This window comes from Halichoerus grypus, chromosome 2, assembly GCF_964656455.1.
Source record: "Halichoerus grypus chromosome 2, mHalGry1.hap1.1, whole genome shotgun sequence".
Lineage (NCBI taxonomy): Eukaryota > Metazoa > Chordata > Mammalia > Carnivora > Phocidae > Halichoerus > Halichoerus grypus.
This window is the reverse complement of record NC_135713.1, coordinates 167555901-167570944: the sequence shown is the minus strand read 5'-3', so window position 1 is coordinate 167570944 and position 15044 is coordinate 167555901. Positions and strand designations below refer to the sequence as shown.

Here is a 15044-nt window from a genome sequence, read left to right as displayed (position 1 = left end):
GGGAGTCACGTCCCTCTCCGGTTCCTGTTGAGCTACAGATGCAGGAGGATGGTCTCAGCACATGGCCCTGCTGAAATGCGTGGCAATGGGAGCGCTGGAGGGCTGAGTAGTAACAAAAACTGATCATACTTGGGCTGGTGGAGCCGGGTTGACCCGTAAGGTGTCTTCAGGGAATGGATCGCTGACAGACCCTCAGGAACAGGCTCTGCCCCCAATCGCTCCACTGGCCTAATGCCAGCCCGGCAACCCTCCAGCGCCGTCCAGCAGCTCAGGAGAAGGGGGTGAGCAGTCAGACGAGGCATGGGCCAGCCATGCCCCGCACAATCCCATGGTAGCTCAGGGGGCTCCTGCCCAGCCCGGAAGCTTGCTTTCTGACCTCTGGTGGGCAGACTGGGAACAGGAAAGCAGACAGCCCCACAGCCCCATGCCTTGGGGGCCTGGAAGGTTCACTTCAGTGTGATTCATATGGATTTATTGTGATGGCATGCTAAGCTCAGAGGACCGATTCCCAGCACTCTCCCTCCAGAGGGCACCCAGCCGCCCCCACAGCCTTCCCCTCAGAACCACATCCACCGCTGAGCCGCTGGTGGCTGCACACCAGAAATGGCCCAGTGAGCTGTGCAGTTTGGGTTGAAGCAGAGATGCCAGCCCTCGTGCTTCAGCTGGTCCCTGAGGTGCCCCTCCATCGGGACCTCTCTGCTCCCCTGGAGGGTTCTCTGTGACCGATGGTAGAAAGGGTACACCGACCCCTGTTCCAAACGGCCCCCCCACTGCCTCCTGGAGTAGGACTGTCTGGGTACAATTCTAGATTAGAGTCCTAGGCTAGCACAGCCGTCTAGCTGGACTGCTCTGTCCAAGGTAGACACGTGCCCTCGGAGGGGAGGTGCCAGGGTCGCTGCGGGCTGGGATCGAGATACACACTTTCAGTTGCTTGGTGTTTGCTTCACTCCCTTTGCCCTCTGTCCTCCGGTCCAGGCAGATCAGGGGCTCTGAGGAAACTGCTGGAATTCAGGGCGAGGATTAGCCTTTTCCAGCACCCTGTGAGAGAGACCAGAGAAAGAGTTCAGATTTGACATGGAGAGACACCCTCAACTCTTAGAGATGGGACACAGGCTTTATCGGGTGGGCTGGTACAGGTATTCCCTCCCAGAGCTGAGAGGTGGAAGACAAGGCAATGTCCAGAGACAGAGGGCTCTGGAGAGCAACTCTTAAGGCTACGGGGGAAGAAGTCAGTAGGTCAGGCTAGCCTGGGGCCCAGCCGAAACTAGCTGAGGAAGCTCTCCAGGCTTCCCTTTGGCACATTTCTGCCACCATACTTCCATCTGCAAAATGGGAATGGAGGAGGAGGGGGGAGCCAAGGGAGAGAGCACAGCCTTGCCAGCAAGCAGTGGTACCCTGACCCTTCCCCTAGTGCCCCTCTGCCCTGCCCTTGGGAAATGGCTCCCAGATGACTAGGCAGCTGTCCACAAGGGGTTTCCAGGTATGAATTCTGGTTGGGAGGAGGAGAAAGAGGGAACCTTTGGATAAAGGGCATTATGATCATGGGTCAGAGCCCTGCATTACCCAATCAGAATGGCTGGGATGAAGAGGAGGCCAGCTCCCAGGAGGAAGGGGAACCCCTTCATGAAGTTCAGGGTGGCTGGGTAGAGTGAGTTGAAGATGCCAGAAGCCATCAGCATGGCCAAGCTATTGACGCAGGCCACAGCAGAAAAGAGAGCACCTGTGAAGAAATAAACATCACACTCTGGGGTGTGAAAGACCTAGATTCAAATCCCAGCACCCCTAGCTTGCCGCTGTGTGACCTGGGGCAAGTCACTTAACCTCTCTGAGTCTCACCTTCCTCAACGATAAGTCCTACATCGTGTGTTGTGATAAGGATTCAGTGAGGTCCTGCATGGAGAGCAGTTGGCACACAGGGGCCACCAAACAAATGGCTGTTATTAAATCCATGTATTCAAAGTATATGTGATATCTTCTACCAAAAGCCCGATAAAATGGGTTTTGGTTTATCCCCTTTGGGAATCATCTTCTGTTTGGGATTAACTGCTGGCTTAATTCCCAGTTCCAACACTTATTATCTGTGTGATCACTGAATAAGTTGTTTATCCTGGGTTTCTGTCCCCCTTCTGTTAAACAAGAATAACACCTATTTCATAGATTGGCAGCAACAGTAAATTCACATGTAAAGCATCCATCACAGGCCCTGGCCCCCTGAAGGTAGTCAGTTAGGGCTGTTCTTCTCTCCGGTTCCCCCTTGGGCCCTCTCTGGGTACAGTGAAGGTGCTAGAAAAAAAGCTTACTGAGTAAACGAATGAAGATACATGGGTTCTGGGGGGCAACAGAACGAATCCTTAGTGGGCTACCTACGGCCCCAGATCCTCCTTCCAGGGCAGATGGGGGGAAAATGGATGAGCCAGGTATTTCCAGACTAGAATCTAAAGACGCAGAGGCCTGAGAAGCTATTCCTTAGAGATATGCCAGCAGAACCCAAATTTTGCAAAATGAGCAACAACCCAACAGAAGTTGAGTTTGAACTCTGTCAGAGTGTCAGAGCTGAAGGGCCTTGTCATCACGAGCAAACCACTCATGTTACAGAGGAGGAAACAGGTGCAGAGACAGAAAGGGACCTGCCCAAGATCACACAGCCAGTGGGTGACAGAGCCAGGACCAAAACCCGTATCCCCAGACCTGCTGCTCTTAAAAACAGAGCTGGGTTTGCATCCTAGCTCCACCACTTACTGAGGGGACCTTGGGTGACCCGATTTAACCCTCTGGGTCTCTGCTTCTCGTCTGTCACTTGGGGACAAGGAAATATCTAAAGGTTGTTTGCTTCCTCTGAGCTTGCACACTGGCCCTAGTGAAGCAGGGAGCTCTGTATCCATTTTACAGATGGAAAAGCTGAGGTCTGGAGAGAGTAAATCCTGTGCTCGGGTTACCCAAGAGAACAAGTGTGCCCTGCTGACTGCAAATTCCAACCCAGTGATCTGAAAACCCAAGGCACTGTGGTCCTCTGCCAGCCCTAAGCAATTTGACGGAAGTGCATTTGTCTTGGCTACTAACTTCTCCGGGGTGGGAGGGAGGAAGGTAAGCTGCCTCCTGGCTCCCAGCTGCTCTCTGCCCAGTTCAGGCAACACTGGGTATGAGGAACCAGATGCAGGTTGACCCTGGCACTCACCCTGCTCTGACTCGCCCACCAGCCTGGAGAGCTTGGCCCGGATGATGGGTGTGGTGACTAATGACAGGAACAGGAGCCCATACCCTGCAGAGAAAGAAACAATCAAGAACATGGGGTCAGGGAGAGGGGTGCCCAAGCATCCCCCATAGCAGAGCTCCTATACATACATAGCCCATGTGGGACTCAGGTTGGACACAGGAAGAGCTTCCTTATTGGTGAAGGAGACAATGACCAAGGAGGGACGGAGACCACCTTTCTCAAGGCTTGACCTACCAGCTACCTCTTTCATGAATGAATGCTGATTTCCCTCCAATTATGTTGTCAGAACACCTCTTGTGGCCACAGCGGACACCACCCACTCACCTTGCGCTTCGAAGGGAGATGGCAAGGCACAGAAAACAAGCATGGGCTTTGGAGTTGGCCCTGAGTTCCTAACCTGACGCCATTGCTTACTAACCGTGTGGCCTTGGACGTGACTCCTGTCTATGAAAGGGTAACAAAGCCTTCCTCACAGGATGGTTCTGGGGTGTGCAGGAGGCTGAATAACGGTCCCCCTAAGATATCAGGTCGTAATACCTGGAATTTGTAAATGTTGCCTTATTTGGAAAATGGGTCTTTGAAGATGTGATTAAGGATCTTGCGATGAGGTGATTTTCCTGGACCAGATTGGGCCCTAAATGCAATCACACGAATCCTTAGAAGAGGGAAATGGAGGGAGATGTGACAGATGTGACAGAACAGAGAAGGCACACAGAAGAGGAAAAGGCATGTCACCACAGAGGCTAGAGATTAGGGTGACGGTGGCCACAAGCCACGGAATGCTGGCAGCCGCGGGAAGCTGGAAGAGGTGAGAGAGATTCCCTCCCTGATCCTCCGAAGGCAGCATGGCCCTGCTGACCCCTTGACTGGGGCCCAGTGATCCAGAGACTTCACTTCTGGCCTCCAGAGCTGTGAGAGAATACATTTCCATTGTTTTTTGTTTTTTTTTTTTAAAGATTTTTATTTATTCATTTGCGAGAGAGACGGAGAGAGAACAAGCAGAGGGAGAGGCAGAGGGAGAGGGAGAAGCAGACTCCCTGCTGAGCAAGGAGCCCGATGCGGGACTCGATCCCAGGACCCTGGGATCATGACCTGAGCCGAAGGCAGACGCCTAACCATCTGAGCCACCCAGGCGCCCTACATTTCCATTGTTGTAAGCCATCCAGTTGGTGGATGGTTCATTTGTTATAGCATCCCTGGGAAGTGAATACATGCGGTAACATCTGTGCAGATCACAAAGTTAATGCAAGTTCGTTTTCTCTCTGCATTTGTTACTCACAGGCGTACAAGGTTTCTTTCATAACAGTTTCTCTCCCTTGTGTGACTGTTGCCTCCTAGAGGACAGTGGATCCTCGGAAGTGGGTACATGAGGCAACCCAGCTGAGTTAAGACATCTGTGATTACTGATCAGCTGACTTTGTAAACAACATATTTTAGGACTCTATCAAAATTAATCTGTCCCTTTAAAAAAGTTAACTTCCTCATTCCTAGCCACCACTCTCCCACTGAAGAAAGAAGAAGGTGGAGGAGGAGGGAGGGGAAGAAGAGGGAGAAGAGAAGGAGGAGGGGGAGGAGGGAAAAGGAGAAGGGGGGAAGGGGAGGAGGGGAACGGAGGAAGGGGAGGAAGAAGAAGAAGAACTAAGGCAGGAAGGAATTTGGTATCTGTGGTCTGAGAAGACTAGCTTTTTTAAAAAACTCCAAGAAGCTGACCAAGGATATTTGAGGTAGGGCCTGTGATTCTTATCAGAGAAGTGAATGTTAAGGTATTAGTGGCATGGACTTTGTTTAAGAACACCATAAATACTGGCTGTGGGAGGCTAACGAGTGAAGCAATTAGTGTATGAGCCATACTTGTGTCTTTTGCTCTACCTTACTAACGATGTTTATCATTGACAATGTGGATTAATTACTAAGGCTACTGAAGGTCTGTCTTTTCTGTTTAACAAAGATGGCATTTTTATGAAGTTTCTTAGTTGTCTGTCCTCCAGTGCAGGCTAGGAGCCTAACAATGTTTCTAGACACAGGTACGAACCACATTTAGGGGCAGTGAGTGTCTGACCCCCAATTTTCACCCAGCACCTTTGGGACAAACTGTCCCTGAGCCCACACACTTTACCTGTAAACATGAGGGGAGTGATGGTAGCGAACGCAAAAACCACCATCCCCAGAATGTTGAAGGCCAGGCCAATCTCGGCCACCCAGGTGTCAGCCAGGCAGTGCTGCAGAAGCCGCAGGCCCAGCAGGCTGGTGAGGTAGGGGAGGTGCTGAGCGGCAGAACCATAGCCGATCAGCTTGGAGTCCCAGCAGAGGGGTTTGCTCAGCTCGTAGAGGGTCAGGATGTCCTGGGCCCCAAAGTGCACAGTGACTACCATGAAGATGGCCAATGAATACAGGGCTAAATGCTTCCTGGACTTCTCTGGGGCCGGATTCACGTACAGCTGGACAATGGATCGGTGGTGACGGAGGGTGAAGAGCCGGGCAGGCGTTGGCTCCTTCACCGTCTCACCAAAGCAGAAGGCTGCGTAGAGAGCCATGGCTATCAACAAGGCCAAGGCCAGCCAGAAGGGGTTGGCATAACCCTGGGCCCGGAGCCAGTGGCCCCCAAGAAGGCTGGCCAGCATCCCTGCCACCCCGATGCAGGCTTCCAGCAGGGCCATTCGAATGGTGCGGCTGCGGTTGGAGCTGACATCTGCCACGGAGGCAAAGCTTGCAGCCAGAAGGCCACTGAAGTCCCCAAGGAGAGCGCAAAGGATGCGGCCCAGCACGAAGTAGCCGACGTGGAGCTGCAGCTGCACCACGAAGATGGACACCAGCGCCTGCAGCAACAGGCCCAGGGAGGCCAGCACCAGCAGTGGGCGGCGGCCCACGCAGTCACTCCAGGCGCCCAGCAGGGTGGATGAGAAGAGCCCCACCAGGAAGCCGCCCATGTTCATGTAGAGGGTCCAGTGGGAGGTAAGGGTCTCCACTTCCTGTGGGGACATGAATCTTAACCAGGTTCCTCACTCTGGGTTGCCCACCCCGCAAACCATCACCATCCTGGGAGATACAGGGGTGGGAACTACCTTTGGAGCCCTAACCCTCAGAGAATCTTGGTAGAACTCTCAAAAAACTGGCCCTGGGTTAAAGGGAATTTACCACGGTCCCATTCCCTTACTTTTACTCCCTTTTGTTAATCCTCACGGCCTCGCTTTACCTAGAGGCACTTTAAGCATCCCCCACTCTGCAGTGGTCCCTCAAGCCCCAACTTTGCTCTGGCCCCGCCCACTACCCAAAATCCAGCGGGCACTCTCCCCGACGCAGGCCCCGCCCCCTCGGCTGCCCCCACGCTCCCGCCGGGGGCCCGCCCGGTGCCCCGCCCCGCGCTTCTCGCGCGCCCCTACCTTCATGATGGGGTCCGCGCTGTGGTTGCTGCAGCTGCCCCTGTCGCGGGTACCATTGTAGCCGATGTCGGCACTGAAGCGGTGCCACAAGTATTGCGTGGTGAGCGGGCCCTGCAGGACCAAAGCGAAGTTGGCGAGGAAGACGAGCGGCTCCACGGGGCCGCGGCACAGCACAGCAGCCCCGCGGCGCGCGCGGGCGTTGTTCGGGGGGCTCGCGCGCCCCTCCATGCGCGTGCGCCTCAGGCTTTGCGCGAGACGGCTGGCTGGGCTTCCTGCGCCTGCGCCCAACGTCCCCTTTTTAAAAAAGCCTGGCGGGGCGGGGCCGCTGTCCCCCTCACTCTCGCCCCGCCCGCTCCGGGCTGGTGAGGGCGGGAGAGGGGCCCCACACCCCTGGCTCCCTGGCTCCCTGAGTGACCTCACCTGCAGTCTGTGCAGGGATACCGCCCTGCAGCCCTATTTTCCAGGCCCAGAAACGCTCCAAACGATAACAAAAATATCAGTAATTAACATTTATTGATCGTTTGCTGTGGGCCGGGCACTGTACTAAACTCCGCGTGCATTATCTTCCTACGGCTAGCCATTATTAATGGTCACGGTCTACAGATGAGGAAGTGAGGACATGGGACGCTCAAGGTGGAGCCCTAAAACCCCTGACCTCTGATGCCCATGCTGATGTTCTGCGCTGCAGCAGAGGCAACTCAGAGGGGCTGGGCGCAGCCTCAAGCTCTCCTGCTTTGGTTCTGTTACCTAGGCCCTGCTACGACCTTGGGCATGGCACTTATCCCCTGTGCCCCGTTTCTTCATCTTTAGAATGAAGATGCTAATTGAGCCTGCCTCAAAGAGTTGCCGTGGAAGAAGAGTTCCTGGTACGTTCTAAATGCTGTTATTGTTATTACTAGGCGGTCACTTGCTCCACTCCTGCCGTGGGATCTTTGCCTGGGAAACTGGTCTTGTGTCAGAGGCTCAGGGCTGGCTCTGCCATTGGGTGAGCAGAGGAAGAGAAGTTAGAGGAGGGCCTGGGAGGCCATCGGGTGTGGCCCTATGCTCCAGGTGCTCCTACTGTAGGAACTGGGCCAGAAGGCAATCACACCTCCTGTCTGGGCATGTTTTATCGCCTGTAAAAGGGAAAAACATCACCTGCCTTTCTCTCTTATCATTTACTCACTCAGCCCATTTCTTGAGCACCCCTTATATGTTAGGGACCATGCTGGGGGTGCTCCAAGAACGCCTTTACCAGGCCCTGTAGTTTTTAGAATGGTGGGGGAGACACGTCAAAGAATCCTACTAATCTCCAAAAGAGTTCAACTGTAGAAAGAGCTTTAAAGGAAAGGAGCTGTGGGAATCCAAGTCTGCTCATTCGGGGGCCTGACCAGGTCTAGGAGGGGCAGGACCAAAAAAGGCCACCTTCCCTGACAATAACACAGCTGAATGGATTTCTGGAGGCAAGCTTTGTGCCATGACCCACAGGCCTGAATTTTGGGGTGGTGGAGCTCCATTTTTGGCTACTATGATTGTGTGTGGGTTTGTTGCTGGCTTATTGACCATCCCCCACCTCCCCTGAGCCAGAAAGGGTCTTAGGCTCACAGTAGGTATATGCTGGCTAGGTACTGGTGGACTGAATGAGGCCTGCACCCCACCCCCCCACCCCCCCACCCCGCCAGAACCATTACCACCCTGTGGTCATCCTAGAGGTAGGAAATCCCACATTAAACATACAAGCCCCCTGGGTTGGCTCCCTCTCCTCCCCACTACCTACACAAAAGCTTGGCCCAGTTATGTCAGCTGCAGGAAGGGAAGGGTTCCTAGCTGAAACTGTATTGTTCTTTACTAGAGAACTAAGAAGGAGAGACATAAGGCCAAGTTCCCTCAGCTGGGAATGGGACAGGGTGTAGCCCATTCCAGAGGTGGAGCCTGTGGTGCTTACTAGACCAGAGGCTGCCTCTTCTTCTTCTTCTTCTTTCTTCTTTCTCCTTTTAAAATTTATTTATTTGAGAGAGAGAGAGAGAACATGAGCAGGGTGAGGGACAGAGGGAGAGAGAGAATCCCAAGCAGACTCCCTGCTGAGATCATGACCCTGAGATCATGAGCTGAAATCCAGAGTCCCATGCTTAACGGACTGAGCCACCCAGGCACCCCTAGACCAGAGGCCTCTTCTAACTCCTTTAAAACCTAGCTACAATCAGTTCACTGCTCTGCACAGAACCATCCGTGGTTTCCATTTCATTCAGTGAAAGCCACATCATTAAGAGGGCCCTAAGGCCATGTGCCCTCTCTGACCCTTTCCCTACACCATCTCATGTGCTCCTTTGCTCTAGCCATCCTGGCCTCCTTGCTCCTTCAATTGGTCCAGGAGGCTCCTGCCCCTAGGTCTTTGCATTTGCTCTTCCCTCTACCTGAAATGCCCTTCTACCAGATATCCATGTGACTGGCTTCCTCACTTCATTCACACCTCTGCTGAAACGTCACCTGAGCCTTTTAGATATAATAGGAACTCCCCTCCCCCCATCTCCTGGCACTCCCTAACCCCTTACCTCGTTTATTCTTTCCATAGTTATTTGCACTATCTGAATTATTACAACTTTTTGGTTTCTTTGTTGTCCATCTCTCCTTACTAGAAGTGATGGCAGGGGCTTTATTTTCTTTGCTACTGTATCCCCAGCACCTAGAATAATGCCCAGCACAGGGTAGATGCTTAGAAGGTGTTAGTTGAATGAATAAATGAGTTCCTCAAGGAGAAAGGAGCCCCAGTGCACATGGAGAGGATTGACAGTGTCAAGCTACACTGTAGAGTCCAGAGTCCAGGAATCTACACCTAGAAGGAAGCCTAGAGATCATATCTTTGCCTACCCGCCCTTTTAAAAGGTGAGGAGGGGTGCCTGGGTGGCGCGCTTGGTTTCGGCTCAAGTTGTGATCTCAGGGTCGTGAGATCAAGCCCCGTGTCGGGCTCCGTGCTCAGCGCAGAGTCTGCTCGAGACTATGTCTCCCTCTCCCTCTGCCCCTCCACTTCAAGACTCACTTCTGTGTCTCACTTCTAGGAAGAATTAGTCATTGCCTCATATGAGCTTCCACAATACCATGTTCATACATTTAACCCTGGTTTTATATGTAACCTGGCTATAAATATGTGTTGAGAGTTTTGCCTACTCGCAGCCCCTACCCATATTTGACTTGAGGGCAGAGACAGTGTGTTATTCATCCTTGCATCTCCTAGCAATGGGCCTGGCATGCAATAAGGTGAAATGTTGAATAGGTTTGTTGGCGTGTACCCACTCCAGTCAATTGGTTGCAGCTACTTGGATTGCTGCATCAATGGGCTATTTCTCTGGCTTGGTGGGAAGGAGGCCTGTGATCCATAAGTGATGTCTGCCATGGGCTCAGGAATGAAAAATCTTGGCACTAATGACAGTGTTGTCCAACCCTGGGCTGTGTACTCGGAAGGTTTGGTTGAGAAGCTTTGGAGAAGACCTTGGAAGCTGTCATGGCTTCTTCATGCCCATTTTGGTAATGCCTGAGAAGACAGACTTACAACCACTGTGAGAGAGATGATTGCAACAGGGATTCCTCATTCAAATGGCAGTCTGGGGGCGCCTGGGTGGCTCAGTTGGTTGAGCGTCCAACTCTTGATATTAGTTTGGGTCTTGATCTCAGGGTCATGAGTTCAAGCCCCTCGTTGGGCTCCATGGTGGGTGTGGAGTCTGCTTAAAAAACAAAACAAAACAAAAACAAAAATAAATGTCAGTCTGTCCTAGCTTCCACCCAAAGCCTGTACTTCCTTTCCACAAGTCACCAAACCAACCACAGCTTCTGCAGAACTATTTATGTTTTGGGATATTAACAAGGAGTGAAGAGAGAGCATGAGGGGAAAGCCATTTCCTGTTTTGAGTTGAGTTTCTCACATGCCAATTCTGAAAGTCAAAGCAGCGTCCATGTCACAACCACAGGTGTCCCTAGCGCTGATGTGGAAGTGGCAATTATATGTGTCTCCCGGCGAGACTTCGGCCCAGTGCCTTTCTGTCCGCTGTTTTCTCACCTAGGAAGTCATTTCTGGCCTGTTTCCTTGCCTGTGCAAAATGAAGTCATGACATCTGCCTATGGGGTGGTTGTTAAGATCAAATGAGAAAACGTGTGTGGCTGTGTCCAGGTGCCAGGGACGGTGGTTTCTGTTGAGCTGAGCTTGAAGGTGAGGAAGGATGGATCAGCTGAGCCATAGAGAGGACTGCTGGCCAGAGTCCGGAGAAGTGCAGGGCTGGAGGGGCAGCTCCCCAACCACTTACCCCATAGGACAGATTTCCCAAACCACTTCTTGTCTTGGGGCTCCTACTTTTTATCTCATTTTCTTTTTTCAAGTTTTTAAAAAATATTTATTTATTTTAGAGATGGAGAGCGTGCACACATGTGCACACGAGGGTGGGGAGGGGCAGAGGGAGAGGGAGAGAGAATCCTCAAGCAGGCTCCCCGCTGAGTGTGGAGCCTGATGTGGGGCTCAATGCGGGACTTGATCCCAGGACCCTGAGATCATGACCTGAGCCGAAATCCAGAGCGGATCGCTCTACTGACTGAGCCACCCAGGTGCCCCAACACTTTGTTCTTGCTAGAGCCTTCTCATCTCTCCTTCCCTCCCTCCATTCATTTAGCATCTACAGTCTCCCAGGACCAGGTTGGGCGCTGCAGTTACAGGCAAGAGTTTCCCAGTCCCTTCCCTGGAGGAGTTCCCAGGCCAGTGGAACACAAATCCTAAATTGCAGTAATAAAAGTATGCAGCAGCATAAATCAGTTCAGAGCTTCCTCAAGAGGAAGTCAAAAAAGGAGTCACAGCAGAGGAGCTGAATTTGGAGCAGGAAGTCATGAAGAGAAGTCACCAGAGGAACAGAGAGAGGAAATGAAGAAGGGCTTTCTGTACTGTAGATAAGGCAGGTCCATCTAATTATCCATGAGTAGCACAGTTAAATAGCATTATAGTGTGTGTGTGTGTGTGTGTGTGTGTGTGTGTTAAGACGTGTTAATTTGTTAAATATAAATGTTTATACTATAAAAACCTGTCTTCGCAAGTGTTCATTTTTAATTTGCCTGAATCCTCAAATAAGGGAAATGGTCATAGGCCTCTTGACCTCTGGGAGACCATGCAGGCACTCCTCATGGCTGACACAGTTTGGGGCTGGTGATGAGGGTCATGTCTAGGGGTTCTCAGGAAGGACGTCTTTTGGCCAGGCCCTCCCTCCAGTTCCAGGCTCAGAACCCCAGCACTGATGGTCTGGAGCATCTGGCTTTTCTAAGTGCATCGGAGAACGAAACACAAACAAGGCTGGGGCACAAGTCGGAAGGCTGTGCCCAGAGTGTACGACCACAGGGCTCATCTAGAGCTGCCCATTCCCAGTCCGGGGAAATGCACAATGGAATTACTGAGCAGTGAGTGCCTTTGGCTGGCCCTCTCCTTCCTCGGTGGTGTTCACATACCCTGTTGTCCTATGCTGACCATGTAAACACTTTCTTTTTATATGCATGTCAGTCGTGCTGATGAAGTAAAAATTGACTTCTGGGCACCTGGGTGGCTCAGTCAGTTAAGCGTCTGCCTTCGGCTCAGGTCATGATCCCAGGGTCCTGGGATCGAGTCCGGGATCGGGCTCCCTGCTCAACAAGGAGTCTGCTTCTCCCTCTGCCCTTCCCTGCTCCTGCTTTTTCTCTCTCTCTCTCTCAAATAAATAAATAAAATCTTAAAAAGAATTGACTTCCATTTAGGGAACTGCTCTGGACTAGCCATTTTACAAATATGATCTCTTATTCTCATTACCTCGCAGGGAAATATTTGAGTCGGTGTCTGTCTGACTCCCAAGCCTCCACATCCACATCTTCTATTCAGATACAGAGCCTGCAGGTTAAATAGGAGTATGGTTTTGTTTGATTCACACAGTGTTCTTAAAAAATTAATTGGTTCACATAGTATATTTTTCATTTAGAATTCATTGCCACCATTAAACAGTTGGAAGATTCACATGAAAATCCAGATTTTTGGATCCTCTTGAAAACTCGGAGATTGTGGCAACGTGCACAGAAGCGTACACCCACTGAAGGAATTGTCCCCTCCAGTTCACCACCACCAGCCACTCACCTTCACTCAGGGGAAGGACACCTGGCCCCTCCCTTTAGGGGCCCTGCTGTTGTCTGGGAATGGGATCCCAAAGTTTCTATAGGATCGATACAGAGGCTTTCTGAACATAAAGCAGATGGAATCACTGTGGCACTATGCTGAGCTGCTATTCCAAGGGTCTGAAAACATTCTGTTGCCTTCCATATTAGGTTGATTTAATTAGCTATAAGGCCATGTTCGTGCCGAGCCCACCACAATCTGGTAATGCTATGGAGAGAGGGTGTGAGGCCAGGGACGTCGGCAGGGACCAGATGATGCCTCTAAGGAGTTCAGTTTAGATCTTACTGAGTTGAAAGTGCCTGCGTGACATCCTGGTGGAGGGGGTCCCAGATTCATGAAGAAGGGCAGGGCTGGGAGCCATCCGCATTTGTTTGAGAGAGCCATGAGAGTGAACAGACCATCCTGAGAGGACACAAGTGACAAAGACGCTGGGTCAGTGGGGAGTGCGGCCACTTCAGATGGACAGAGGAAGAGGGAGTGGGCAGAGAGGGAGGAGGAGGAGGAGGAGGAGCAGAAGAGAGTGTTGAGGAAGCCAAGAGAAGAGAATTTGTAGGTATGAGTGGTGATGTGTTGGTTACTAAAGAGACGTCTAGGGAAGTGTTGGCAATTAGGGGTCAGTGCTGGGCACCCCGGAAGTTCTAGCAGCTGAGATAAAGGAAAGGAAAGATAGAAAGCAGATCACAATGGGTTAAGCAAGTATCAGCTGGACATTTAGTACAGAGGAAGGAAGCAGAGGTGCCCCTTGATAGGTTCACCCTTAGAGAACGTAACAAGCAAGATGCAGTGCATTTGTGTGAGGTTAGCTCCTCTCTCAAGGGTGGAACTGAGGAGCCTGAGGGACAGGCAGCCTAATCTCGGTGACCAATGCAATCTCAGGGAAGCATATCTGAGGTGGAAACCTAGTCAGGGGGGAGTAGGAAAGCGAAAGGTGCGACCTCAGCCAACCCTAGCTGGCTACATGAATGACAGCATCAGACGCATTCTCGAATGCTGCACGTCATTCACCTGTCAAGGCAGCCAGCTCCTTGATGACTAACGCACTGACCCTTTCATACTTAGGCTCCAACACTCCTGGGTCACCTGTCGGAGGCTAAGCTGGGACACCTTCACAGCCCTGCCAAACCAATATGTCAGGCTGTCCCACGGTGCTTTCCCCACTTGTAGCTTTCTATGCATTTATTTTGACATTTGGTTGGCGTTTTGCTCTTATTCTATAAGACTGGGTTGGAGGGGCGCCTGGGTGGCTCAGTCGTTGAGCATCTGCCTTAGGCTCAGGTCATGATCCCCAAAAAATAAAAGGGAAAACACGGGGCTGACTCCGGTGCTGTGTACCTCAGATAAGGATGAAACATCAGCAGGCACGTGAAAGGCACTTGGGGCCACAGGTGAGTGCTCATGGGTGACAGGTGGTCAGCGGTGAAGGGAGAAGGCAAATTTAAAGAACACTTGTGAAATGATGGGGCTGTGTCTCCAAGGGTGTGTCCAAAACATGAAGAAACGGGTTGTCTCTAAAAGGATGGATTAAGGATCAAAACTCCCACCTGGATAAACCACCATAGGACCACCGGTGATGAATACCAACCTAGGGTTGTTGCAGGATTCCTAATTTTTTCCCCAGCTTTGAGATATAACTGACCTATAACATTGTGTAAACTTAAGGTGTACAATATGATGATATAGGGATATATTGCAAAATGACTACCACAATAAGGTTAGTTAACACATCAATCCCCTCACCTTTTGTGTATGTGTGTGTGTGTGTGTGTGTATGTGGTGAAAACTTTTCAGATCTAATTTCTTAGCGACTTTCAAGTATATAATATAGTGTTATTTTTTAAAAGATTTATTTATTTGACAGAGAAATAGAGAGAGAACACAAGTAGGCAGAGAGGCAGGCAGAGGGAGAGGGAGAAGCAGACTCCCCGCTGAGCAGGGAGCCCAATGTGGGGCTCGGTCCCAAGACCCTGGGATCATGACGTGAGCCGAAGGCAGACGCTCAACCGACTGAGCCACCCAGGCGCCCTATAATATAGTATTATTAACTGGTCACCATGCTGTGCCTTACATCCCAGAACTTACTCATATTTTTTTTAAGATTTATTTATCCATTTTAGAGAGAGAGAGCAAATGAGAGAGTGGGGCAAAGGGAGAAGGAGAGAGAATCCCAAGCAGACTCCCCACTGAATTAGGAGCCTGACACGAGGCTCTGTCCCAGGACCCTGATATCATGACCTGAGCCAAAATCAAGAATCAGATGCTCAACTGACTGAGCCACCCAGGAGCCTCTCATCTTTTTTTTTTTTTT

At 51.4% G+C, this 15044-nt stretch overlaps 1 protein-coding gene across 1 annotated transcript; it reads right to left on the bottom strand.

Annotated features, from left to right (window-relative positions):
- Positions 1-455: 455 nt before the first annotated feature.
- Positions 456-6822, bottom strand: SLC46A1 (solute carrier family 46 member 1). The gene is made up of 5 exons (XM_036122541.2): positions 6595-6822; positions 5331-6183; positions 3176-3259; positions 1564-1720; positions 456-1038 (listed from the first exon to the last, which is right to left on the bottom strand). The coding sequence occupies exons 1-5, from the start codon at positions 6820-6822 to the stop codon at positions 981-983; spliced, it is 1380 nt and encodes a 459-aa protein (XP_035978434.1). The 3' UTR covers positions 456-980.
- Between the last annotated feature and the right edge of the window lie 8222 nt (positions 6823-15044).